This window comes from Manduca sexta, chromosome 26 (genome assembly GCF_014839805.1).
Source record: "Manduca sexta isolate Smith_Timp_Sample1 chromosome 26, JHU_Msex_v1.0, whole genome shotgun sequence".
NCBI classification, from domain to species: Eukaryota; Metazoa; Arthropoda; class Insecta; order Lepidoptera; family Sphingidae; genus Manduca; species Manduca sexta.
The window spans coordinates 19,187,035-19,214,716 of record NC_051140.1 but is presented as its reverse complement, the minus strand read 5'-3'; the positions used below and the strand labels follow the sequence as shown (position 1 = coordinate 19,214,716).

The window sequence follows — 27,682 nt, the reverse complement described above, 5'->3', positions numbered from 1 at the left end:
ATACTGGCTAGAGACTGACTCATTTACCATAAACAAAATAACATAATCCTTTTCGTCTATCTAGCAATCCCTATTAACAGATAAATAATATTTCTTTTTCTATAATATTTACATTCGCGGCGTTTATCTACAAAAGGCAGACACAACTAATACACCTTCTTTTCGCTATATGTATTCCGACCCATGATAAGATAGTGTTTATAGTTTGTTCAGAATGAGAACCGTCGTGGCCGAAAAGTGAACTAACTTTCGAATTTTAAATAGCAACCCTTCCCCACCATTGGGTAACTGTTAAACACATTTGTCATGTATTGCCTTGTTATAAACGATCTTGCGTGTTATTTTTAAGGTTTTTTGTATAGAAACATTTGAATTGGACAGAAGAGGTAATTAAGCACAGTAGCGACCTTAAATCCCTGAACAGTCTATACCTATCATCATATAGATCACAATAAATATTTAAATAAAACGCTGAAGTGTTTTTAACGCGTGCAACACTGAGCGTCGGACACGGCCACCCGCGCGCCGCCACGGGCGCTCGCCGCTCCCGCATGTTTTAATTGAGAACTTCATGATTAAGTCGTCGCGAACAGTTAATGCGCAGGTAAGATAACTGAACGGCAAAATTAAGGGTTATTGTGTGGCCATTTCGCGTGAGCGGAATAGAATTGCGTAAGGAAAATTATTTTTATATGCAGAGAGTGTATTATTTCGCCAACAGTAGTAAGTATTCAGAATTTAGAGAATTAAAAGCTGTATTATAATTAAGAGAAACCATTATATCGTTTCGCTAGTCTAATGTCAAAAAGCTAAACGGAATTTTGAATTAAGAACTGCAAGGAACTATATTCTCGACATCTATACTGATATTATGATAATAATAATATAATAATATCAGCCCCGTATTATATACTTGCCCACTGCTGAGCACGGGCCTCCTCTACTACTGAGAGGGATTAGGCCTTAGTCCACCACGCTGGCCTAGTGCGGATTGGTAGACTTCACAAACCTTCGAAATTCCTATAGAGAACTTCTCAGATGTGCAGGTTTCCTCACGATGTTTTCCTTCACCGTTAAAGCGAACGATAAATTCACAAAGAATACACACATGATTTTTTAGAAAGTCAGAGGTGTGTGCCCTTGGGATTTGAACCTGCGGACATTCGTCTTAGCAGTTCGTTCCACATCCAACTAGGCTATCGCGCTGTATGCCATATTATGAAGAGGAAAAGTTTGTTTGTTTGTAGGGATTAATTTCTGGAACTACTGAACCGATTTTGATAATTATTTCACTAATAGGTTACATTACTCCTGAGGGCTATAGGCTACTTACTTTACTGTACCGTATCGTACTTTACTGTACTTTTTCCGGCGGGTAAAGCCGCGAGCAAAAGCTATGTCAATATATTAGACAATTTCGCTAGACTTATGCAGTTGGATTTGCTTATCAGAGTTCGTAGTTTCAGAGGATATGTTAAACTTCGAAAGGTATTCCGCGGAATCTCGTAACATGAGCATTGAGCATTTCCAGTAAGATAAAAAAGTATTAGAAAATACTTCATATTGGAGTGGTGCCTAAAATGTTTGCATATTATAAAAATTAATAAACAAAACTTTAACAATATTATCTAGATATTTTTATACTCAGCTACCATGGTAGTTATTGTTAATATTCTTATCCAGTTAATTATATGTTTTTATAGTTTGCTGTTTATGCGTTAAGTACTAAGTATTCAAATATTTTTTTTTTATAATCCATCAAATTTCCATACAATAAATACGATCAAAATACATCTAAACTACGATGCATCTTGTTAATTATTCTATTAAAATATTATAATGAATATTATAGCTTGTATTTTCCCATTAATTATACATCATTTTAAACAAAAAATATTAATACATTTCAATAACACATGGTAATGTAAAAATAAAGATAAAAGAAAGAGAACAAAATTCAAATTTACAAAATTTTGAATTTGGATTTGTAAACACATACTATTACATTTTCAACTATAATGCAAACTACGATATAAACGATTTTTATCAATCTCAAAATTTCATCCAGTAAATATCTCCGCCTTTTCAAACTGAGCCGTGCGTAGTCATTTATCATATATTAAACTTTTGAGGAGTTAAACAAAGATATCTTAAATAATTATAATCTATCGTAGGGTGTATGACGCCATTAAGATAGTTTAACAACTAATTATGGTAGCAAATTCGTGTATGAACTATTATTTACATTGTGTATTTTCTCCATCCCTCTTCTTGTAATTTGACTAAACAAGGACTTAGGTTACGTTTAACAAAGAATTCTACATCGAAATTCGTTCAGTATTTTTACATCCATAAACTATTGTTTTATTACCGTAGTTATGAAATAAAATAAATTTAGAATACCAAGTGAAGAAGGCAATTAAAATACCAATGTTTATATAAGTTTACGAGTATTTGCATATCACTCTATTTTTACATGGTTTTAATGAATGATAATCGGCCGACATATTGCGTAACGGCGACCTATGGGCTGGTTTCGGTAAAATTTACCACGTGCAAATGTCGAGGGCATGGTACGGGAATTCAAGGGAGGGGAGATGGCGGTTTAATTAAAAACAAATGGATGAGTGTTGGAAATTGTGAGTTTGAAGTGTATTATGTATAGATTAAGTTGATGTTTCAGTTTTGTTCTATAGATTGACAATACTATCCGTCAAACAAGAGACTCGTACTGTCAATTCCAAATGAAGTTACTGTTATCATGGTAACACGATTTACTTTTCGAAGTTTTCACGCGCTCAATGTTCATGCTGAGTTTAATTCTGAATATGCTCACGGGGCGCTGTTCAAATTTCCACATATACATTATTTAAACGGCTCCATAACTTAACATATTATACTATAACGTAAATATCGTGCTTGTGCTTTGTTGCTGCACAGAACTGTAAAACCCTGGGGGGTAGTAAGGATTGTATTTTCTGTAGTTCTCTTTTCTATGGATTGTAACTATATTTCTAAAACCAGCAGAATTCTAACTATACGAGGGAACTAGCAACTTTGATTGAGTTATTATAATATGTAGCAGTAAATGTATTTTTTATGGGTAGGTAGAGTTAGTCGCTCGCATCTCACACAACACACCACGCGTAAACAACCGATATGACATTTAGAATTAATTGGAGGGCGCGGTCCGAAGAGTGAAAATGTAGGTCGGTGTCATGGAAGAAAGTGGTCAATTTTGTTACCAAGCGGGACACCGGGAGAGGGGGGATGTCGGTTAAATGTCGGTGTTTTATTGAAAGGTGATATATTTTACTTTCATATTTGAAATGTCAAAGATTAATTTCAAGATAACGTACGAATAATTAAGGTTGCGGTGCCAAAATTGGAAATTTTGAATTTGTTTTCGATAATAACAAACACGTCCAGACCCCACATTAAGTTATATTTATGAGTTTACAAGGTTACGCTACACCACCAGTACTAAAAAATGAAACACCCAAAATCAACGTTAATTTTATGTCACAGGTTGAAAAGTGTAATGCTAATTTAAAGATCTAGGGTTGGAACTGTTTATGCCCCTTTTTAGTTTTTCGTTTCGGTGTGGTTTGCTTTTCCTATTCGGTCGCATCATAAAAAAATATCTCGATATGCAACAACTACTACAACATGTAACAATATATTTAATTCAAAAAACGATTTGTGCAATTTTCTTTGGATAGTTAAGATAAGAGTTGAAAGATAAAAATGTCATTCAGTGACTTTTTTACACAAAATATAAAATTCATGAAATATTGCTTCAAGAAAGAAATATGGAAATAATAATATACAATTGCGGTCCTAAAATAGCCAATATGTTAAAGAAAACATAAAGAAATTGAAATAAGAACAATATGAAATTTAAATCAAGAATGTCATCATCACAAAAAAGTCTTCTGTATAACTTTTTTTAGCCAGCCAGACATTCGGCGTATATGGCATCACGATACGTAGGTTTATAGTACGTTAGTACTAGAGTTCATAAACCTCGCATTTTCCTATCCTTTTCCATTAATGTCAAGACTAATTTTCGAGTCGTTAGACCATGCTGCCGCGTATGGCGAGGCGCCACGGCGACGTACGTGCCTTGAGTATTTATTGTTATTATCTTCATTCGAAGCGTACTTCGATTGTACGGTCCTGGATTAGATCTCCAGGTTGGGGCAGATATTTGAAAATCGAATTGTTTTGAATTTTAGCCGGTAGTCATTTTAAACGACTAACTTGCCAATGACGTCATGACGTAATAGGTCGAATGGGGCAGAAGTGCTTAGTAAAGTACTAGTGCCTATGTGCGACGGGGGAATGCCTGAATTTACGATGGGTTTGGTTTTACGTATCTTACACTGGAATACATGTGCTGAATACGTATTCTCAATATGAATGTATGAAGGGATATCCCCTCTAAGATACTCGTTTGTATAATAAACACCACAAATCAGCCGGGAACAACACGTGTCTAAACAAATGGTTGGCCGATCTGCGAATCAAAGCCAGTACTCAGATTTATACAATTAAAGACGAGACCGTCGAGCCGTTTGCCTCATAATAATCTGAAGGCAATAGCAATATCTGCACTTGGGTAAAAATGATAATGTATAGCGCTTAGCAATGAGAAGTTATAGATTCTCTATTAATGACGTTAGAATACAAAATGCGCTTACGACAATTCAAAAACATTATAATATGTCTCATAGCACTGATTTTGCTGACTACAGTTAAAATTAGATATACCAGTGAAGTCTATCGGATTCTCAGATAGGAGATTCAAAATCCAGTAAAAGAGATTAGATTGCTCAAATAATTTTAATAAAATGGTACAATCATTATCAAACAAAAGAGGCACACCAAATAATTAACATTTCCTAACGCCATGAATGCATGAGAATTTGAGCTGTGAAATATCACGAATGATGTACTGTTTATACGCTAATGCTGCTATAAAAATTAATTATGTTAATAATATTAGTTACATAGAAGGGTATAGAAGGGCTCACTCCTAACCGCGTACTACGGTATTTAACATCTAAGAATTATCCTATGACTTATGAGCGAATTGTGGAGACGATACGACATTTACAGTTCTTCCTTAACTTCTGTTTATGGTCAATGATTTACCATTAAGTTTACGTTCATCTCATCATTCAAATGTTAACCTAGAACATGCTAAGCGACATGGGCTATTGTCCTAAATACATAGGCGTTAGAACATATATCATTATCATTGCCCTAAAACTATATCATGATATAGGTTGTAAACTGAATATATCTTGTTCTCTGTACCATCAACAAAACGCTTACAATTTGCGTTGCCTTTAAACATCTAGCATTTTATAATTATAACACCGCTTACGTAACATCTGAAGTGGGCTTAAACTGAAAATATTATTTTAAGAGGGAGATCGGGTGCCGTCACAAACAACTCTCGACCTTTTATACGTACACATAAAATTTATTTCGCAATATGGATGGGTGAGTCGCTTGTGTCCTTTGTAAATAAGAGGGCATCATATGTCGCATATCACTCAGCGAGACGCTTCCTTTTGGACTTTTAATAAGAAAAAAAGTTTGACGCTGGATTGGGACCGACGGATAGATCGTAAGGTGAGGTTTGGGGAAGTGTCTGTTAAAATAAGTGTTTTCGGGTAAAGATACTTTGAGAAATTATAGCGAGTGACGTGTGGCGCCTCGGAGTGGTTTGTAAAGTTCTGGACGTGTTGATACTGGTTGTAGGTAGTGATGATGTTTTACAATAAGGTGACCGACTTGCTTGCCTAGTCATTTACTAAAGTATATGATAGTATTTAGTTGACGCGATGAACTATGATTTAACCATATTTTACATGGGTTAGCTAATGGTACTTTATAATTAATGGTTAATTTAGCTTTACAAGAATGAAACATAGTTCTACAATTGATTCCTTATCACGTTTCTTATGGTATTCATGTGTCAAATATAAGGAAATCTGAGGTAAATTCTGTACCTTATATATTAAGAGGAATAACGATTATATGAAGAGTACCTACTATTAAGCTATGTGCGCAAGAGCTTGTTGTCTTCTTATCTTAGTAAATCTGTATTCAGCATTAGGCTGGTTAAATTATATAAGACTGATATATTATGTATTCTAGATGAGGGGTTATAACTAATACTAAAAATATGATAACCCATTTCTTTCCTACTACTAATATTCAAGTAAAATAACATTAAGTGACATCTTGCCTTATTTACGTCTCTGGTTATATTCCTCTCCTCCCCCTTTCTCTAATCCTTATGATCTTTAGGCTCATAGCACGTCCACGATTCTTCTGATATTGAGAGTGTTCTTGACTCTTAATGGTTAATTGACATCGAATGACCTACTAGCTCGTTTGAGACCCATGCTACAAAAGCAACCCTAGGAAGGATCTTAGCAGAAGAAAAGGATCCTTCAACATACTCTCCTGTGTGCACTAAATGCTTGCTCTTAAGGTCGAAAGTTGTAAATGACGTGTGAATTAATAAAATCTTAGCGTATTAACGGTACGGCCGCGCTAAGTATTTGTGGCAGAGGCAGCGCGTTTACAAAAACTTGCAGTCGCCATATTAGCGAGTGATTATTGATCGGCCGTGGTCGGTCTACATGCGGCATGTCTTCCAATGATTGTGTTGCTCTGCTCTAATACACATTTACCCCCTTACCAATAAGTGCTGTGGATTTGTTTAACTTCTGCTTGACAGTTTCTACCTTTTTAGGAGAGATGAACAAGCAAGTAGATTGTTTTATGGCAATTATTTAACCACATAAGTCTTCTACAAGACCAAGTTATTCAATAATCATAATAATTATATTCAATTTTGATGACATAAAATTAAAGATGGAACACTGAATTAGACAATGCTCAAAAATATTGCGAAATATTTGGGATGCGGTACGAAAGTGGTGCGATTTGGTTAATGATAAAACATTGATTTAGATAGTCCTCGACAAGGTCCCAAAATATTTGGGATGTGGTCTGAAAGTACGGCGATCACCTCAGGTTAATGGATATACGTCTAATATCAGAAGAATTATAGATTTACTGTTGACCTTAAAAAATATGTGAGTAGGGCGACGTAAACCTTACTGAATGTTACAAATGAAACAGCTTCTAGTGCGCATGAGTGATAAGACTATGTTACCGGAGTTTAGCTAGCCCTTTGTAAAAGACAAAAATCCCTCCAACGGGAATTCCATTATTTTACTGCCTTTCATTAGAGGTGGTGGATTTTGCTGGCGGTAGAATATATTTTATATCCGCGGATAGCGACCACCGTACCCAAGGTGTTAAAACCCGCCATAGTGGCCCACGTAAGTGTGTCGCGTTCCAGGATTAGTCTGTGTATATCCGGTTCCAATAGACACAATTGTTTAGACTGTCAGGGATCTCTCGTCAGTTGACATAGTATTAGTCCCACTACACTTACCATCAAGTGCAGTGGGGTCGCTTTACATTTATACAAAAAGAGATATTTATATAGACGATTAACGAAATTAACTTCTGTCATATACTTCAGCTCAACAAACCTCAGCTTAGAAACATCAATGCGTACCATCAACTTCGGTTTACATCTTGCTCTTGCTCGATGCATATTTCTTTAGCCACGTCACCATCACTGATAATGACCTAGCACACAATTGCACCAAACGATCCTTTATATTACTGTAGTAAAACTATCTCGTTGATTGTCGTGGGAGTTGGATACGCAATTTGTTCATTATTCTCAATTGACAGTTTTAAATACACTATTTATTGTTGACAATATAAAACTGAAGTCGATGTTATTGTGTTTATGTTCGATTTTATGACTGATTGTGATGAGTTTTTGTGTTTCTTGGAAATAATCTTTATATCTAGGTACTGAATATAATATTGATGAGCACTGTTCTTGGAGTATGGGATATATTTCATTTAGATTTTCTATCGTCACGTTTGAAGTTCTTATGCGAGCAATACGAGCAAAAGCTAGTCTGTTATATTAATATCATAAGTGTTGTTGAAATTATTATAAGAAGTTGAAATAAACCACAGTTGACAATAATTCTGAAGTATTAAAAACTAAAGCAATTCATAGCAATGTTGAAATTATAGTTATAATTTACATAACTCCAACCCTTTTAATATTTTTTCCTTTTATCAGATCATGTAAAATTAACCGCTCATTCCTGTTAGGTTTCTCTCTATTAACGAACAGAAGTTGAGAGTCAATAGCCAACAGTTTGTTTATAAAACTAAAACTGTATCAACGAGACAGACGTCCCGCAGTCTAATTGTGAGGAATGTCTAGACGGACTTGCGCGTCAGATAAAAATTCCACAATATAAATATAATCGGGAGATTGTCTGCTGCTATAGGGTTGTCAACTAAGTTCATCTCATTTTTTAAAACGGCAAAGTGACCGCACTGATAAGTAAGAGAGTAGGGTACAGATAGAATGTTGACTGACGAGAGTTGATTATCCCTTGCCAGTCGACATAATTATGCAGATCCGTTTGAAGCCAGATGTACGCAGGCTAATCCCGAAATGCAAGTAATTTCGTAATCCACTATGGGTGAAGCAAATTACATATCCAACAGCGAAACCTCCCCTCTTCACCCAATGTGCAACACTGCGTTGTTGTTGGATGGGTTTTACATCTTGTACGGCGGTCGCTATAATGGCGAATAAAAAATATATTCTACCATCAGCGAATTACTACATAGTATAAAACAAAGTCGCTTTCTCTGCTCCTACCTTTGTATGCTTAAATCTTTAAAACTACGCAACGGATTTTGATGCGGTTTTTTTTAATAGATAGAGTGACTCAAGAGAAAGGTTTATATGTATAATAACATCCATTAAATAGTGGAGAAATATTGCACCCGTGCGGAGCCGGGGCGGGTCACTATATTTAATAAAACAAAGAAACACTATTAAAATATAGTGTACGGTTTATGGCTGTTGGTGAGTTTTGTTATTTGAATAAGTTATTCAAAATCCTTGAGTCATAAAATTAATATTGACTAATATTATTTGAAATTAGATAACGATCGTATACATGGTTAAAATTTTTAGTGGATGGCGTCAAGGTCAGTTAGACTACATACAGTTACATATGCTTTAATAGATCAGCTTTGAAAAGATACCGATATATTTATTACCAATATTAAACGCACTCTTGGGATTCCCTCACAGGATTAGACTTAACTTGCTAGATCCAAGGCATTCTATTACTAGATTTATGTCCATTCAAAAGACGTTGACTTTGATTTTCCTTATATAATTGGACTGCATCGCATTTACTACCAAACTTGTAAATTTTTGTAAAAACAGATCTGCATGGGGTAAGATTCCTCGAAGATCCCTCTCTTATAAAACTTAATATTTTAAAACCAGTGAGGCGAGACCTCATGAGTTCGTCACTTAGAAACAAATTCTGGACTCAACAGCTGATAACCCTAACTAAAGATTCTTTCGCCGGGTTTGAACGTTTTATTTACGCTGCTTTTTGGCTGACATTATCCTAGAGATTACCAGATCGCGTTATGTCATAACATAAATAGGTGCTGAATTTTTTGCAAATAGCAATATGTTTTCTATTTTATTAGTATTAAAGTGCAGTGCCAGTTATTGATAATATATTGCGCTTCTTGTGCCAAAATTTGCCACTGGTTTAGTTCTTGATTTAAATTATTGAATAGAATTCATGATAGAGCATAAATTAAACGCAGCGTTTCCTAAATCTTTGATAAACGAACGTGTGTGCCAGCTGCCATTTAGCTTCCCATAAACAGTAATAATACGACTTAGACCTTCAGCAATAAACACATCATGTTCTCGTATATCGAAACCTAGGTATGTGTCGCTGTTTTGTCTATTTCTGACATTGAGAAGTGTGCAAGGTGTATCGTTTCGAAGAAAATTAAAATATTGAACTTATAATGTGCCAAGCGTAGTAAGGTTCCATGCGGTTTGTAATATAATGTTCTGTATAGTGTTCTCTTAGTGTAAATGAAAATGCTTATCACAAGATTAGTAGCTTCTTGCCTCGATATTTAGTTGTTAAAAAATATATTATTCACGATATATGTTAATTTAAAATATGTTTTTGTTAACGATTTCGCTAACGTAAAGTCCCTATAAACACATTCTGTATTAGTAGAGCAAAATGGGTATTACTATCAAAATTTACAAACGAACAAAGTTAAATAACTGAAAACCATACAGCGCAGTACATTGACAGCGGCTCCGATAGTCTATTATGTTATTAACCGGGCATCGAATCGAGACTGGGCGAGTGCGGATGCACGCGTTAATGACAAGGCCGCCGATACAATGCTGATCAGTGAACGCTGTCGCCCCGGCGCGGGCGCAGCGCGGCGGGGATCCGACATTACTTAATGCTAAATTATTTTGTGTGTATATGAGGTAAAATGGGTCTTGTCTGACGTTGGTAACTTTGGATTATAGGGGAGAAACTGCCTAGTCATTCTACTATGTAAACGTGCTTTTGACAGATCCGTTTGGAAATCTTTAGGGAAGATATTTAGCCGTTAACTTCATGTTGATTATAATGATAAATGTAGAGTTCCGTGAAGAAGGTTGGATATTTCTTAAAAGTCAAAATAAATTATTAAAATTATATTTTTCAGATGGATAGGCTATATTTATTGGGAGAGATGTTGATTTCTTGTATCACGTTGCCTAAATACAGGTTTGTGGACATATAACGTCGAAATTATTAGTTTACCAACAATTTGTATTTGCGATAGTAGGGGAAGGGCGGGTAATTGGAGTCAGCGGGCAATCGGAATCACACGCATACCTACGAAACTACGCACCCGAAACCTAGGAACATGCCTATAACACCCCCCTCTACACCCGCCGGCCCCGTCGCGAACGCCCCCCGCCAGTTACCGCTGCCCGTCGCTGAGAGATAGTAGTGTGTTGTTTTCGCGCGTTGTCAATGTAATATTACGTAAAAATATTATTAGAGGTGAGTGTCGTTTTTTTAAGTTTACCAAATTTTGTATATTGTAGAAAGGTAGTCTGTATGTTTAAAATTGTGATAAGCGTCTTATATTACGATTCAAACTTAGGTTTTTTTTTATATTGTTATTATTTTGTTGGCAGTATAGTAGCGGCTAATAAGAGTCAAGTGACCCCCATTGTCCGCAAAAGACTAATGTTAATATTATTGTTTCTAGATGCCGAAAGTACGAGTAAGGAGCACATCAAAACTATTAGATTTATCAGCTGTAAGTGAATCAGCGCAAGTAGTTATCTCTTCCCCGACATCACAAGACAAAGAGTCGTCTGATCCTACGTCAAATGTTCAATTTTCCGATTTTATAAAATTACCAGAGAAAACAACTGTGGCTAAAGAGAAACAGCGTCGAAAGAAGCAGCATGCTACTGTATTAACCTCAACTCCACTGAAGAAAGATTTGATAGAAAAGGAAAATAAAAAGATAACAAAAATACAGAAAGAGCAAGAGAAAGGAAAAAAAAGAAATGGAAAGGTAAGGGTCAGGGGAAGAAGACTAAGGTGCAGAAGGGTGATGGTCCCCAAAGGGCAAAGAGACAGGTTCTTCAAGATTCAAACGATACATCAGTCTCAGACACTAACACTAACGACTTGTGCCAGGATGACGAAAATGATGACGCAGAAGACGCAGGAAATAGATGCTTGATATGCTGTGAATTTGGACGAAACAATGAGATGTGGTACCGCTGTACCACATGTGGATTAATAGGCACACGCAGAATGCACTGGATGGGATTCTGCCGAAGGGTACGTCTGCGATATGTGTTAGTTTTACTTGATCTTCATTTCCCACAGGCTGACCACCATTGCCCCGAAGTAAGTGCAATGGGAGTCAAACCTATTTTTTTTTTAATCTTAATTTTTTCCCAAAGTTTAATGTACCAAATGATTAAAACTGATCTCAATTGTTAGACAAATAAGTGTTTTTTGTTATAAAACATAAGCAATAAATATTTGATATTGAAATAAGCTTTTATTTGAAAACTTGCTTAAGTGACTCCCATTACCCTTTTCTACCCTAATGCGACTATAAACAATAATGAGATAACAAGTATATAACTGCGAAAGTCAAAGCTAGGAAATACTTAAATCCTTATAATAGAGCATACTTCAAAGTTCTGAGTGCTGTTACAGGTGTTAATTGGAAGCAACGATGCTTACTTACTGTCTGATATCGTTTTGTCATTCTGTATTAGAAATAAGCATTATAACTTATCCACTTCTAGATTTTTCGACTACCATCTCCTTGAGATCGATTCTTTTGGGAATATACTATAATAAAGCAACAAAAACTCTAACATTTCCTATATTCAAATATTCCTTGCCACAAAATTTATACTTTATGTGCAATAAAACATTAACCTAAACATTTTAAAGGTTCAATAATCCCATTTGAATATAATTTTCGAACCCCTACTGATCTGCGAACGTAAAATAAATTCTATAATTAGTACAATAAAGTCAGCTATTAACTAAAAATAGAGTCGGTACTCCCAAGAACAACGCTTTAAACTCCTTTGAAATTATAATTACATGTAAATAAACATTTTTAGTACAGCATAGATCTCTTTTTATCCCCTAATTACATACGCATTAACTTATTAACGTTGAACATTTTTCTATTCTTTACAATCCGCTGTTTATAATGTTAAATGTCTGCGAAAGTGAATTTAAACGGTGCTAATAAATCTTGAGATATACCTGATTTGGGAACGCATGCCAATTTTTTTAGGGTTCTGTATCCAGAAATGGATACAAACTTTATTTGAAACCCTATTAAAGATAATATTGTGATCTATGTGAACTTCAAGGGGTCATTTGAACGGTAATTAGTAGAGTATTGATTCCCAAAGTAGTCCATGTGGACCCCCAGGGTCTATCTTGGCGAGACCCAAAAATGGCGGTCCACAATTCGTAAGCGGGGGTCCTTAAAAATTTATTTGGTTTGAAAGGTAAAGTACTAAAATATTAGTATGACTTCATCTATCATTGTGAAAACACCAATAAAACTGTCCAGACCACCGGAATCAGTAATATTTAGGAAGTGGCCTGTAAGAAAATGAGGAACAGTGAGAAAATTTAGTAACCTCTGAAGCAGAGGGTTTATATTTTTAAAATACGCCTGAATGGGTCATTTCAACGAAACTAATGAAGGTAAATCTAGGCGCGGAACTCTTTTTTCATGTCCTACTTGTAGCTGCCAAGTTTTTGCTTATTAAGAGCTTTTCGGGAGCTTTGATGCTGCGTTTATGACATGTCATGAGGATTTCTGCAGGCGACCATAACAATTGTATTTAATCGTTTATGTTTTATGATCAGTAATTTTTTTACAACTGTCTAGCGAGTTGATCGCCTGTAAACTTTGCATTAGGAAACTCTGCATGCCATTAAATTTAGCTTGTGTGAGATTACTTTCTATGACAATTTTGTTTTATAGAGACACGGTATAAAGACTTCACTGCACTTGTAGGTAAGTGGAGTGGTGTCCAATGTAATGTCGACTGACGAGAGATGATTACTCCTCAGCAGGCGACACAGTTATGCCGGCCTGTTGGTACCGGATATACAGGCTGATCCCGGAACGCGGCGCACATAACTAGGCCACTATGGCGGGTTTGAACACCTTGCGTACGGTAGTCGCTGACTGCGCGGATGTACAATATATCCTACCACCACCAAAATATATATTAATACCATTACACAAGTTACAATTTTTGGTTAGATTTTCTCGTCAAAAATGGCCACTTAGCCAACTGTCTAGTATTGAACTTTAAATTTAGTTCAAGAGAGTGTACCACTGTCGTACCTTTCTTAGGAAATTAAAACTTAAATAATGTACTACAAAAAAACAGCATCTGCGCAAGGACTTGGGCCTCAAAGCGTACATTTAGACGGTAATTCCGAACGCTATACTATATAAGTTTTGGGTTACCCAGGTCACTGCGAGATCTAAAACGGCAACTGGGGTATTTGAAGACATATTTTTAAATTAACGACCAAATTCCAGAATTAATAATGAGTTCAAAGATAAAATATTTGTTTAAAAAGCAGAAAGATCGTAATTAGATTTTCAAATCTAAGTCCCTTGTAAGTGATAAAAATGGCGTTGAGAGCCTAGTAAGCTTTGAAGTGAGCCAACAATCGGACAATAAAATTCAAACTAAGATAATACAGTACATAAAATTCACCGAAGCGCGTCGTCCATAATGAATGGCAGCCAAACCGTAACGAAGCTAGGAGTTGGAAAAAAATATAAATTGTTTGAGGTCGCAGGTTCGTTTTCAGAGTTCGTGCATTTTTCAAACTACCAATAAATTTGTGTAAAATATTTTTTAAATGTCTCAGTGGACTGCATGATAAGACTGACGTGGTTTTGGATTCGATCTTAGGTAAAAGATGATAGGACCTTTTCCCTTACGTGGGATTATCTATATATATAAAAATCAATTGCTGTTCGTTAGTCTCGCTAAAACTCGAGAACGGCTGAACGGATTTATCTTATCTTGGTCTTGAATTATTCGTGGAGGTCTAGGGAAGATTTAAAAGGTGAGAAAAATTCGAATAATTGCCGGGAAAATCCTCAAAACAGCATTTTTCTATTTCCCATACAAACGTTTTCTAAATAAAATGGAGAGTCAATTTGTAATTTATTACCGCTGCATAAAGTTCAAATTCGCGTGCGCGTTGGAGGATCTAATATCGCGTTCTGAAACTCAACAAAAGTGAAAGTGAATCGCGAACGCGACAAAATTGCATAGTCTCAAAATACATAGTACATAAATAGTGGTCGGCTTCGAGAAACTCAATTTTAGCTAACTTCAGTTGTTAATATAATATATAACTCAAAGGTGACTGACAGTGATATATCAAGGAACAGCCCAAACTATTGGACGGATCGGGCTAAGACTTTACATGCATAAAGCTACTATGACGTAGGCATCCCCTAAGAAAGGATTTTGATAAATTCTACCCTTAAGGGGATAAAATAGGGGATGAAAGTTTGTATAAATGTTCTTAGATTTTCGACTGATTGAACTGAAATTATAGATTGGGGATAAAATTAGTTTGAACCTATAAGTACCGGGAAAATATGTAGCAAGACTTTTATCAAACAGTGGAATTTTATCCTGGAAAACACCTTCACGCGGGCGAAGCCGCGAGCAAAAGCTAGTTTATTATATAATTGACGTCATGTAGATGTGATACAAATCTACCAATGTGAAAATTCTAATGCTATTTCATGGAAATAAATTTAAAATAAAAACATTAATGTTAATAATAATATATTTACTATCTGTATCGAAATATGTAAGTATAAGAGGATATATAGATATAGTTTCCTTCAAAGAATTTCTCTTATGATGTTCGAATCCAACACCACATAGATATCTTTTTATCTTCGTTTTGTGCAAAAATAACACATAATTGTTGAAATCTCAGGTGTTAGTGTAATATTTACATTCATCTTCCTTCACTAGTAAATGACAGCTATCAGCGTCTCTGTTGCCCTGGTACGCAACAGGCATCAAGCCAACGTACGAAATTAAATTGTTCCCGCGAGTACTCATTGTGAATCAGTGGATTGACTTATTCTCTATTATTTTCGAGAATATCTCGTGACTAATGCGTTTTCGCGTCTGAGAATCGTACGCGGATATTGATTTGTGTTTTCGGCAATATTCTATATTAATTTTATTGCATTTCGGTATATTTTGTTCCTTGTTGTTTTATTGCAAGTTTTGTATGATTTGTGGATTTGTGATTTTAAGAAATTATGCCAATTGTTGCCTAAAATCTGAGAACAAGCCAAAAGTTCATGTCGCACTGTTCGAGAATCGACTACAATAATTTTGTATGTGCATTTGTAAATGTTTGTAAGAGAAAAAAAAAAGCTTGAAACAGACAATTCCTCGAATCAAACATAATTTTTAATCGAGATAATAATGTTCTCTAGAGCTCAAAATACTAGCAGGCACCTATTTCTCTTACAAGAAAAATTCCGTAAAAATCCAATCCAAGGAATCAATAAACATTACAATAAAATTATGAAGACGTAAATTTACGAACGCAAGAAAGCGACCGTGCCTAACAAAAGAAAAGCAACGGACGATGTCCAGACCGGTAAACATTGTGCCAGCGGCTATACTCACTGTAAACACAGCTGAACGTGGCGCCACTCCGTTCTACCGACATTTCAAATAGTGTTCTTTAGAATTCGCGATTCGAAATTTGAAATTTGGATATTCTTTCGCATTTGTAAAAAGAATAATTTCGTGTCAATTTTTAATTTCGCCAGTGATTCGAGTGCTTTTGTTTCTTGTTTGCTGTGTGGCATTTTTTGTGGTTAATTTCATTACTAACTAAATTATTTTATAAATCTACAGCATTTATACAATTTAGTTATTATAATTTATTACGAACATTACTTTATTTTATGCTTACAACGATATAACAAGTTATAATTATTACCAAACAAGACTTTAAGGACATTTTGACAGACATACCTATTATTAGTATGAGTAAAGAATTATACCTACCGCATTCAACAACTTCCTCAAGTTTTTACCTAATCAGTCTGGTTATCGTCTATTTCGTCCCATTGTGTGTACAATGTGACCGATTTAAAACGCCACCAATCGCGTTATATCAGATAGCGATCGTAGTCATCATCATTTGATGTCATTGGCGACAGCGCTTCAATGGATGACGTCACCGCACGCTCTAGTTGCGACTTGTTTGGACTCGCCACTCAAATGTACCGTGGAGGCATCTTACGAGATCGCGTCGAGTTCTTATTGTTTTTTGACACTTGCCCGGCTATTTCCAGTGTTGGATTAATTGCTCGCCAGATTTGATTTTCGAATTTATGTCCAGCGTATTTTTATTTTGAAATTGGAATGTGCTGATTGATCGTGGCGTTTTCTTTTTACGCATTTATTTAATTGAATTATATAATGATCATTATTTTAATTGTACACGCAGTTATTCGCATGTTTTCACATTATTTAAAAATGGTACGCTGATTTTGACGCCACTTAAATTAAGATTAATAAACACTGTTGTAAACGGAAATTCACCTTTAATTACTTAATTATAGAAGCCGCAATAAATTTAGTTAAGTGTATATGACGTCACGTTGCACGGATGGCTGCGTTTATGCATCATGCGCTATCTGAACTGTATCTTAAATGAGGAGCAGATCTGAGTGTATAAAATCTATCCATATTTAAGTTGCTTTGAAAATATTCACATATTGTTTTAAACAATTCGTGTTCGTAAGAAATATTCATTTTAGGGTTCCTATTTAAAATTTCGAGATTTTTTTTACTTTTATACGTACAAAATATGTAGTTTGGGGCAACCTTCACTTATTAATTTATGTAGATGAGTAAATTTAATGCATCACTTTACAACTTATTTCAAATTTGATCATAAAACTTTTTAAAATTACCTTTTCGTAGTTTGCCAAAAATATTTGTAGTTACTATAGTTTTACTGAACGAGACGCCAGACGGACTAGCCGCATGACTGCCCGCAAACAGTATTACTCAGGGCAATACACTGATTTCTCAAAACACATTAGATGTTAAATTTTGTCATTATGAATCTAAGAATTACCCTGAAGTGTAGGGTGATGGGACAATGAAACGCTACATATAGTCAGAAAACACAGGGACGTTTGTATCTGTTTTTTTTTTTAAATCACGAGCTTTCTAATCGAAAGGCAGTTTTAAAAGCCGTATAGGAAATTTGAATCTAAAAAGTAATCTTTAAAGATACTCTTTAATTTGAAGTCCTGTTGATATTAAAATCTCAAGATAGAGGTAGTATTACTGATAAATCTAATGTTATATGTCAAAATGCTTTTAAACGTCTTACTCAATTATTTGAAAGGGTAAACTTATTTCAAATCTTACTATTAATATTAGTAATATTATTAATACGAAAGTTTGTGATGTTTCGATATTGTTAGTAAACACAGAAGCCGTTAAACGGCTTTTGATGACATTTGGCACGTTTTTAGAACATTGTCTTAATGATTATAGGGTACTTTTATCTTGATAAGGCCTTTATTATGGCTTTTATCCAGGTTTTTGTTCACTAGCGAACCTATTCTCATAATAAATGAAGTAATATTATTTCACATTTTAAGTTCCATAACTAATTCCTCGCGTGTTTCCGTTTTTTTAAATTGAATGTATTGATACGTAATGTCTAAGATTTCATTTGATCTATGATAGATAAGAAATTTAAGGGTATTTCTAGAGTTCAGATGCAAGTATGCGACTTGTGATTTTTAACCTCGAAATAAAACTAGTTTACTGTTTATATCGCGTATTTTTATATTTAAATTTCCTCCAGACGTTTCGAAGACTATGAAGGCTGTAAAGTCTTCGAAACGAAACGAAAATTTAAATAAATAAACCGCAATAAAAACTGAAAGCTAGTTTTATTTCATGACTACAATTCGCGTAAACTAAGATAACACTATAAAATTTGTGAGATGTTCTCGGATATGTAATATGAGAAAAAGATTTTTGTGTATTCAGATAATAATCAATGTGTGGAAATAAGAGCTAATTAGCAATATAGAAAGAAAGGTAAATAAATTGTACTTAGAATGCTTATGATGTACGTAGAACATTATGGTTTGATGCAGTTGGTAATATTTCAGAAGCCATTTTTGAAAATGTATTTTCGAAATTTTATAATATTGCGGGTATTAATCGTATCGTTTGCACGCGCACTTTACAAATTAACTTATGATGTTTGGTAGATGTGTTAGTTTCAATGAAAAAATGTTGATTAAAGTAATTGATTGGAAATGTTACCTACTTTTTATATAATTTAGACTGGACATATTGTAGAATAAAAAAAATGTGGAGCACAGAGAGTCCTTAACATAGGCTGAAATTTATAAATCAATCTTAGATTTATGTTTAAGAATGAGCAAACTGATTAGGACTGTCTTATTCCCACAATTTCATGTCGATAATTGACAAATATCTTCATAATAATATAAAAAAATATTTTAATACTGTAAATTTTTGAAGGAACAACGATTTTCTATTCAAAACAGGTGGCTCTCACCTTTTTTTGACTCGGATTCAATGTCACAAGTGGCTTTATAAATTCCAGCCTTAAAGTAAAGAAATTAAGTAAGACGTAATGTTTAGAAGACTTGCGCAATAGACGAGGCGGCCCGTACAGATGGTCGGTAACGTAAATAACCAAGTGGATCACAACACGCGGCTCAATTATACTAGTAACATTAACAAAGGCTCCGGCGCACAGCGCGGCGGCGCGAGGCGGCGGCGAGCCCTCAGCAGCTGACCGAGGGGTGCATAAATGAGCTGCGCCGTTGCGCCTGCGCACGCCGCCTCGACCACTATTCACTGCTGATCCTAAAATGGACTCATAATGGCTACTTGTTCTGACCGTACACCTGCTGCCGTACACAGCCGATACATGCGTTTGTATCTCAAAATCTATTTATACTCTGGTCGGTACTCGCTCACTATCGACGTCTCACGAGTCACGGCTTACGGCTAGCATGCATCGCACGGCACGCGGCCGCGCTGGAACGAGCACTCACTGTAACCGGGCTTGTAGACCGCCCGGATCCTCTTAAGCAACTTGCCGGTCCTCTTCAGCGGCGGGCCGAGCGCGACCGCCGAGTGGCCTCGCCTCTCCGCGAACACGATATAGTTCCGTCTATTTTTCAATGGCACTTCGAACCGTCCCAAGCACTGTAGGTCGTCCTCGGGCAGCCGCAGCCGGATGACGGCGTCGTCCTTGGGCCAGTGTCCCTGCCGGCGCAGCACCCGCTTCACCTGCACGGTGGCGGCGTCGGCAGCGTCGGCCGCGAGCGACACCACGCGCGCCTCGAACGCGGCCGGCGCGCGGTACGCCCGCCACGCGACGTCGGCGCGCTCGCAGTACAGCCGGCGCGGCGCCAGCGCGCCCGCGCCCGCCAGCCGGCCCAGCCACACGAGCCGCACCAGCCACACCAGCGCCCAGCACACCGCCGCGCGCCCGCGAGTCCTCATCGCGCCATCGCAGCGCTCGCACAGTGCACGCCCGCGCGTCTGCCGCTCTGTGTCTCCGTCGGCGGTCGGCGCGCGACTGGCCCCGCTACGCCGCTACTGAATCACTCTACGCCCACACCGAAATAGTCGCGCCACCGCTCACCGCGCCGCCACTCGCCGCCACTCGTCGACGCTCGCCGCCACTCGACACGCGTTAACATTTATCTCGTGCGATGATTAATTCGCACTCGTTACTGCTGATTAGCGGGGGTGCGACTGTGGTGACGCAGCGCCGCTGCAGCGCGCTGGGGCGGCGTTAGGGAATGGATACTGCTTTTTGTAACGTGCAGGGGTGTGTTAACGGTTCTGTTTAGGGTGAACAGTTTTATGATTAACATCTTAATGGTTTATAATTAAGTTATGGAATTAATTCAAACGCATTTAAATATTTTGATGCTGTTATCTTTAATGAAATATAATTAAATACCATTTATAAGATTACGATTTAAACAATTCTTCAAGTGTTTAGTTTTGTGAAAATAGGAAAGTATAGGCTAGTTCTGAGAGGTATGTTGTAGCGAAGGTTTCCATCGGCGACTTTCGCCTCGTAGCGACGTCTACGTCGTGTAGCGCGTAGTCTCGTAGCTGTGACCTCTGACGTAGACCCGCGACCTTGTGACTACACGTTACGTGATATGATTACATTTGGGTTTCCTTTCGCACTTACCAGCGAAATGAAATTCACACGTTTCTGTGTCTATGAAGATGATTTTAAAGAGTCAAAAATAACCAATAATCAGCTCTATATTATAGACATTGTGGGCACAGAGGTCTATTAAAAAGAGGGACTAAGCCGTTGATCTACCACTCCGCGTTGCTCCAATGGGTATTAGTAATTTTGGCTACATTAAAAATTCTTATGTAGACTTCTCCGGTATTACGATTCCCTTGATGTTTCTTTTAAAGTTAAAGCAAGTTATATTAACTAACAAGACAAGAAATAACATTGATTTTTAGGATACTCTCTGACATCATTTTAATATCACTGTCACGGCGACATGATATACTGACAATTATTTAATGTCTGTATACAACATAATTAAGATCTTTAAGAAGATATAACGCACACGTAATAACAATAACAAGTTGTCTACACTTGTTTAGTACTCGTTCAGCAATATATGTCACACGTGGCGTAGTTGATGACCGCTCTGACGTTACTATTGACGCAGTGTATAGCCGTGTACGTCATAAGAAGCAGATGAACTCTCCATCACATTAAACAGTGACATATAACGCTGGCACAGCAGTAGCAACTTGCGAATTTAACACAACGCTAAATACAAGCATTCTCACTCTCACTTACAATAAAACTATTTATGATGTGACAAAAAAATACGTTCCATTCACAAATAGTTTCCGAAAATCATACAATAATCATTCCCACAGCGAAATGAATGGCTAAATGCAAGACCTAACGGTGTCCGCACCAATTTGCCTCACATCCGGCCAAAAAAAGGTAAACAGTATGACAACAAGCTTATTTCGGCACCCTAAGAGCTCAGGTAGACGGCTCATTCATAAACGCTTATGAATGACCGACGGATTTGGGGTTCTACTCTTTAATGTTTTACAAATTCATTCATGATGTGCAGTGGTAAATGGCGTTTTGAGTTATTTACTTTGGCATTTTTATATGTTACTTAAATATAATATTTTTTAAATAAATAGATCTGCTAACTCATGATAATTTTACGGAATAACGCACAGTTAAAACTAGTTATTTAATTTTAATATTTTTTGTAAGAATATGCTAAATTCTTTATTATTAAAAATATAAATAAAAATAATACCGCTGAAAATTTTTATAAAAATATTATGCAACCGTACAAACTGATATATCGTACACATGAATTCTTTTTTTAAATACTTGATGCCAAGTTCGGACTCTACCTCATATTTTTTGCCCCGGACCCTGCCCGGAACTTACCTTTGTAGTACACCGGGGTGCACGCACGTGCTTTTCTCACAAACAGCCACGGCGTGAGGTAATTTATATGTTTTTATACGTTTCTATTTTTTTCCTTGGGTAATAATTTGGCCAGCTTTTTACGACTCTACAACGATACAGTCGGTGCAATTTTTAGTAATTTGCCGAATACAACGAATGCTTTACGGAAATAATACCTTTATTTATAAGTGAGCAATTGCAGGGTAAGACAGTCCTCTTGTTTTTTACACTTTGAAGTTAAATCCACACAATGCCTCAATTTGCTAATTTTAATTACCAGAATCTGATCTCATTGTTAGTAGATCCTGAGTACTCTCAGGATCTACTTTAACTGTAGAGTTAGATTACTTGAACGTGTGAAGTTTACTTAAATCACGAGGTATGATTGAATTCGTGAGAGTTTTTACTGAAACAAATTGCCGAATTTTATTTTGTATATATTTCAATGCCATTATAAAGCGAATTATGGCTTTAGTATCGTTTGGCTTTTTAATGCTAATTATTTTAAAATGCCTATATCGACTAGTACGACATTAAATTAATTTTAATATAAATCTCCCTTATTTAATCGGAAAATAGTTATTTAGTATAGTAACTCGCGTCCGCTGCTACAAATGTCTAAATAATTGACAAATGAGCCACAACATTTTCAAATACCTGTAGGAACAAAACATGTAATCCTCGCAAGTCTTTTGTCAGCGCACGTGAGAATAATTAGTGGGGACCGTAGTTATGCTTGCCAAATGCCTTTGTTAAGAAAATAACTTTCTAAAGGAGAATAGAGAAATTTCATTTTTGCACCTGTTAAGAATAGCTCTTTTTTATAAATTATACTTAGCACCGAAAAGGTGTCGTGAAAAAGAGACTAATAAGGAAATGTACCTCACAGACAGATAGTCAAGGATTCGATTTTTTAGAAGCCTCTAACTTATTGTATACATGTAGAGCTAAGTGGAGGAGGTCCAATAGAATGTTGACTGACGAAAGATGATTAACTCTCGACAGTCGACACATTTATGCCGGCCTGTTGGAACCGGATATACACAGGCTGATCCCGGAACGCGACGCACTTACGAGGGCCATTACGGCGGGTTTTAATACCTTGTACGGTGGTCACGTTCCGGGCGGATAAAAAATATATCCTTCTACCAGCAAAGTTTAAGTCTAATACAGTGACACACGATATTTAGTTTTCATTCTGGCTATGGTCATATGAACTAAAACAGGGAGCTTGATGTTTGTCAACACGACTGTGAGAAAGATATAGCTGATTAAATAGACTGAATGTATTATTAGAACTATGACCTGGATCTTCTTCGTCAATACATATTTGACTAATGTCCTTCACAATAAAATAGAAAGCAGTAGCTCCGCGGCAGGAATAGACTAAGCCATTATCAAGATTTATTATTGCGTACTAGATCTATGTCCTAGATTTCCTAAAGGGGTAAAGTGCTGGCAAATCGTGATGACTTCATTATCCTGGTGGTAAGTCACTGAGTTACAAAATGACAAAATAAATTACGCACCACGCGAACGTAACGTTTGGGTTGTATGGATTGAAGTATGCTCTACTTGGGTAATTTTTATATATTTTTTTATTCATATCAAATCCAAAGATGGTATTTAAATTTATCATACTTTTATTTAACAAGCGGTGTTCACGATATTAGAATAAATTGTATTAATTTTTTTTAAACAGTAATTTACACTAATTACACTTCAATTTCATTCAAACTAGAACAAACGATGCTTGGCGAAAAAACAGCACAGCAGTGATACCTGATATCATATTATAGACTATCACATCTAGTTTAGTCTTATAGATATTCAGACAATATTGGAAAGTCAGATTTTTCATTTAAATTATATTGCATAAATAACTTTAATATTGAAATACCTTTTATACAATACTTATTAAAATATCATTGTATTTCGTTGATAAAAGTCTCCTGATCCAAAAAATAGTTTTTAAAATGTCCTATAGTATATTAACGTTGTAAATATTTTTTTTCGCATGGGTACTATGTACTCGTATGTCGGACTAGAAAAGCAAAAAACCTCGCTACGTTGATAAAAAATGGCACTGATTTCTTGTACTGATAATCTTAACTTTAAAAGCAAAAATGGCACCCTTATGAGGCTTTTTATTATCTTGGTTAGGCTATACATAGATTCTATAGAATGCTACACACATACAAGTGGTTTAAAATTTGCAACAACTTATGTAGAGCAGCTTCCTCGCCGGTGTATCGGCCACCCTCGGCGATCGCCGTTTCTTGTTAAGCGTATAATTGTTTAAATTGTCATAATTTCGCCCGCATAATGTTGCCACATAAATATTTATTTATCGTTTTCGTTGTGATAAACGTAATTGCCGGTGACCGGACGTTTTCAAGATTTATTTACAACAAAATCAACTTTTTGATTGACGTTGGCTACTTAGAATTAGTGTACAAAAAATTAGCAGCCGAGCAAGTATTTGAAATGTTGGCAACCAATGATATAAACTTTAATATCAAGGGATTAATTAATCCGATTTTTAATGAAAATTATATGTTTATGGAAGTGAGGGTGGATTCACCGAATTTTCAGTATTGAGCGAGATGTTTAAAGAGTTTAAAGAGTTGGGTTTTACTAAAAACGCTTTAGGCTAACCTCTAGGTAAATATGTTTGATAGTAGAGTTTCGATGAACTAAGAATTTGTCAACAAAATTCTTACTAACTGCATATACTTAAATGCAGTTTAAGCCGTAACAACCACTCAAAAATTAATTACAAAGCATTGTATAACTCTCCTCGTTTATAACCTTAACACATTAATTTAATATCTCAATGTCCAAAAAACTGTTTATAAAGTTCTCTAAACTAGAAAATTATTATACAAACTGCAGCCTGTTTCACGACATCTAGGTAAATGCAACTCGTCAAATATCAGACGATTAAACATAAAACTTCAGTCAAACTATCATCTAACTCCCAAATAAATGATAAAAAAACGAAGTTAACTTGAACATCATGAAACAAGCCCTCGACATGCAGGTCTCATTACTCAATACTTTAAAAATATCAGATAAGTATTATACATTTCATTGGATTCGCATGACATTTCAGATAAGAAAGTTTCTCACCTTTCAATTAACGAGCGACATTTATAAATTAATTCAATTTTGACTCTCTTTTTATTTAGACCAAATTGCATAATGTTATACAATGTGTGAACGTAATGTTGGAGCTGAGGACGTATTCATGCGAAAATAACCAAATCTTAATAACATAAACTACCACGCATATACCATATGGGTCAGAATTTATAGAGAATATACATTTTTTTTTAAACTGTGATATGACTAGATAAGCAAGTTCAATTATTACTTTATCCAAATAAAAAACTATTTACTTTTTCATTTTCATTTAATTTCATTATTCATTTCATTCAGAGCTGACTTGAAATGAAAAGATAATGTACGGATTAAAGATAATCCCAAGATAATGTGCGACACAGATTATCTTGGGAAGTTAGATACATACATATACATTATCACAGAAAATTTAAAAAAAGGGACAACTGGCACTCTATGTCATCGGAACAATACTAACCTTCTTCCTTTCCCATAAGATGTATCTATACCTTGAAGCAGATAGAGACCACATAGATGACCCATTAGCTGGCATATGCTCAAAGCTGACCATCTCTGCCTACTCCTCGCGTGTACTAACAAGGCATACACTGCCCTTTCCGTAGTAACTGCCGTTCAGTACTCAAGCATCACCTACATTTAGCGCTAGGCGTAGGAGCTTTGGTTTATTTCTCTCACGCCTCGAAGTAAATATAACCGAGCGATCGCATCCTTACTACCGGTGCGCGTACTCGAATATAATATTGACTGCCGACTGCTACGGTGGCGTAGTTGTAATACATACACGGTACGTCTACCGTGCTAAGGATTCGATTCCCGTGTGAGTAAGTTTTTTTATAAAACTTATTTAGTTGCAGCTCAGAGTCAGGAAATTAGCGATGTGTTACTCCCGTGCCTCTGAAAGCACGTAAAGCCGTCATACACCTGATCTCTTTTATATTAATTCTATAAAAAGGGAAGCCGGTAGGTATTGAGTTATATATATAATTCGGCACTGGCATTATTATAAACAAATTCGTTTATGCTGACATTAAGCTGGAATAAGATAGAAAAAAATATTATTTTGATTGAGAGTTTAATTTTATTTTGTTAAGCGAGTATTGAGCGAGTTGTCGTGGTAGTGTGGTTCTCTCACCTTCACCACGTGATGTTGTGACGTATCTCCATCTGCTTATTAACCATAAGTGGGTATTAGATTGAAGCATATTTCAAACTAGGCAACTGTTTCACTGTGTATGCTTTGATCTTTTCATTTACAATTTATCAGTACATTTTTACTCCAGTTATCTGGTACAGTAAGGGTCTATTTCAGCGAGGAACTATTCATGCTCCATATAATATATTTGTCGGCTTACGTTTGCAAAATTGTCAAATACCTTTGTATAACAAATATCAGTGGCGAAAAGTCCATATAACCCGATTCTTGCCGGCTTCCCTTTCGTAATTTAAATAAAATGTAGTTATCGTTACAACGGTTTGCAAACCAAATTTATGAATATAATTAGTACTCATATTGTGTGGCGTTCCCTTTCAGAAACCCCTCTTCCGCAAATAATACTGGCTCTTTTAATATAGTAACACACTGCCGAGAATTAATCTTTACTATTGTGAGGGTTTGGGCCTTAGTCCAAGCGGGCTTGATGACTTAGGTACTTCAAAATTCTGAGTGAGATTTATAAATACTGGGAGGGAGTTATGTACCATCAACTTACCAATTGCTTGTTGCAATTAAATTAAATTAAGAATACTATGAGCAAAAACAAGTGCATATGCGGGCAAAAGCGGTGGACGGTGCGTCAAAGGTTATCAAGTGGCGGCGATATTAAAGGGGTAATTAAAAATTGAACACAATAAGGGCGTTCACATGCGGCGCAGCGTGCGCGGGCGCAGACCGTGCGCGGGGCGCGTGTCGCGTCGAGCTTTGACGAGACGAATGCCGTAGAGTCGGTGTGTGTTATAGTTCTGGGAAATTTTAAAGTATGGCTGGTTAATTTTATGTATTTGAAGAGAGTAATATGATCAAGGGTTTGCTTGATCCCTGTTAAGAAGTGATCGTCGTCATCTCTTCACTTATAATACGAGAGGAATCGATGACCAGTAGCGCGACCAATGAATTTAATATATAATACATATATTTTTAAAGTTTTAATGCAAGACTTTGTTTTCATTTTCAACAATAACACGATTTTTCTTTATCTTTTTATTATATTTTATTTATATATTAAATATTTTATTATAAATTATTATTGAATTAGTTGTAAATAGATGAAATTCGTGCCTTTAATCGAAGAATAATAATTAAAATGGTATTATTATACAATTTTCGAATTACCATTACTATAAAGCAATCTATCGTATATAAAAATTATCACCAACAAAATTTTATCTGTAATACCACTCCATATAATTTCTTA

At 35.9% G+C, this 27,682-nt stretch overlaps 1 protein-coding gene across 1 annotated transcript in view; it reads right to left on the bottom strand.

The window, feature by feature from the left end:
* The window catches only part of LOC115451336, a 160,226-nt gene that overhangs the window by 68,763 nt on the left and 63,781 nt on the right, over positions 1–27,682 (bottom strand). Inside the window, exon 2 of the mRNA XM_037443175.1 lies at positions 19,684–20,230. Coding sequence (XP_037299072.1) covers positions 19,684–20,230 — 547 coding nt within the window. The remainder of the gene's footprint in view (positions 1–19,683; positions 20,231–27,682) is intronic.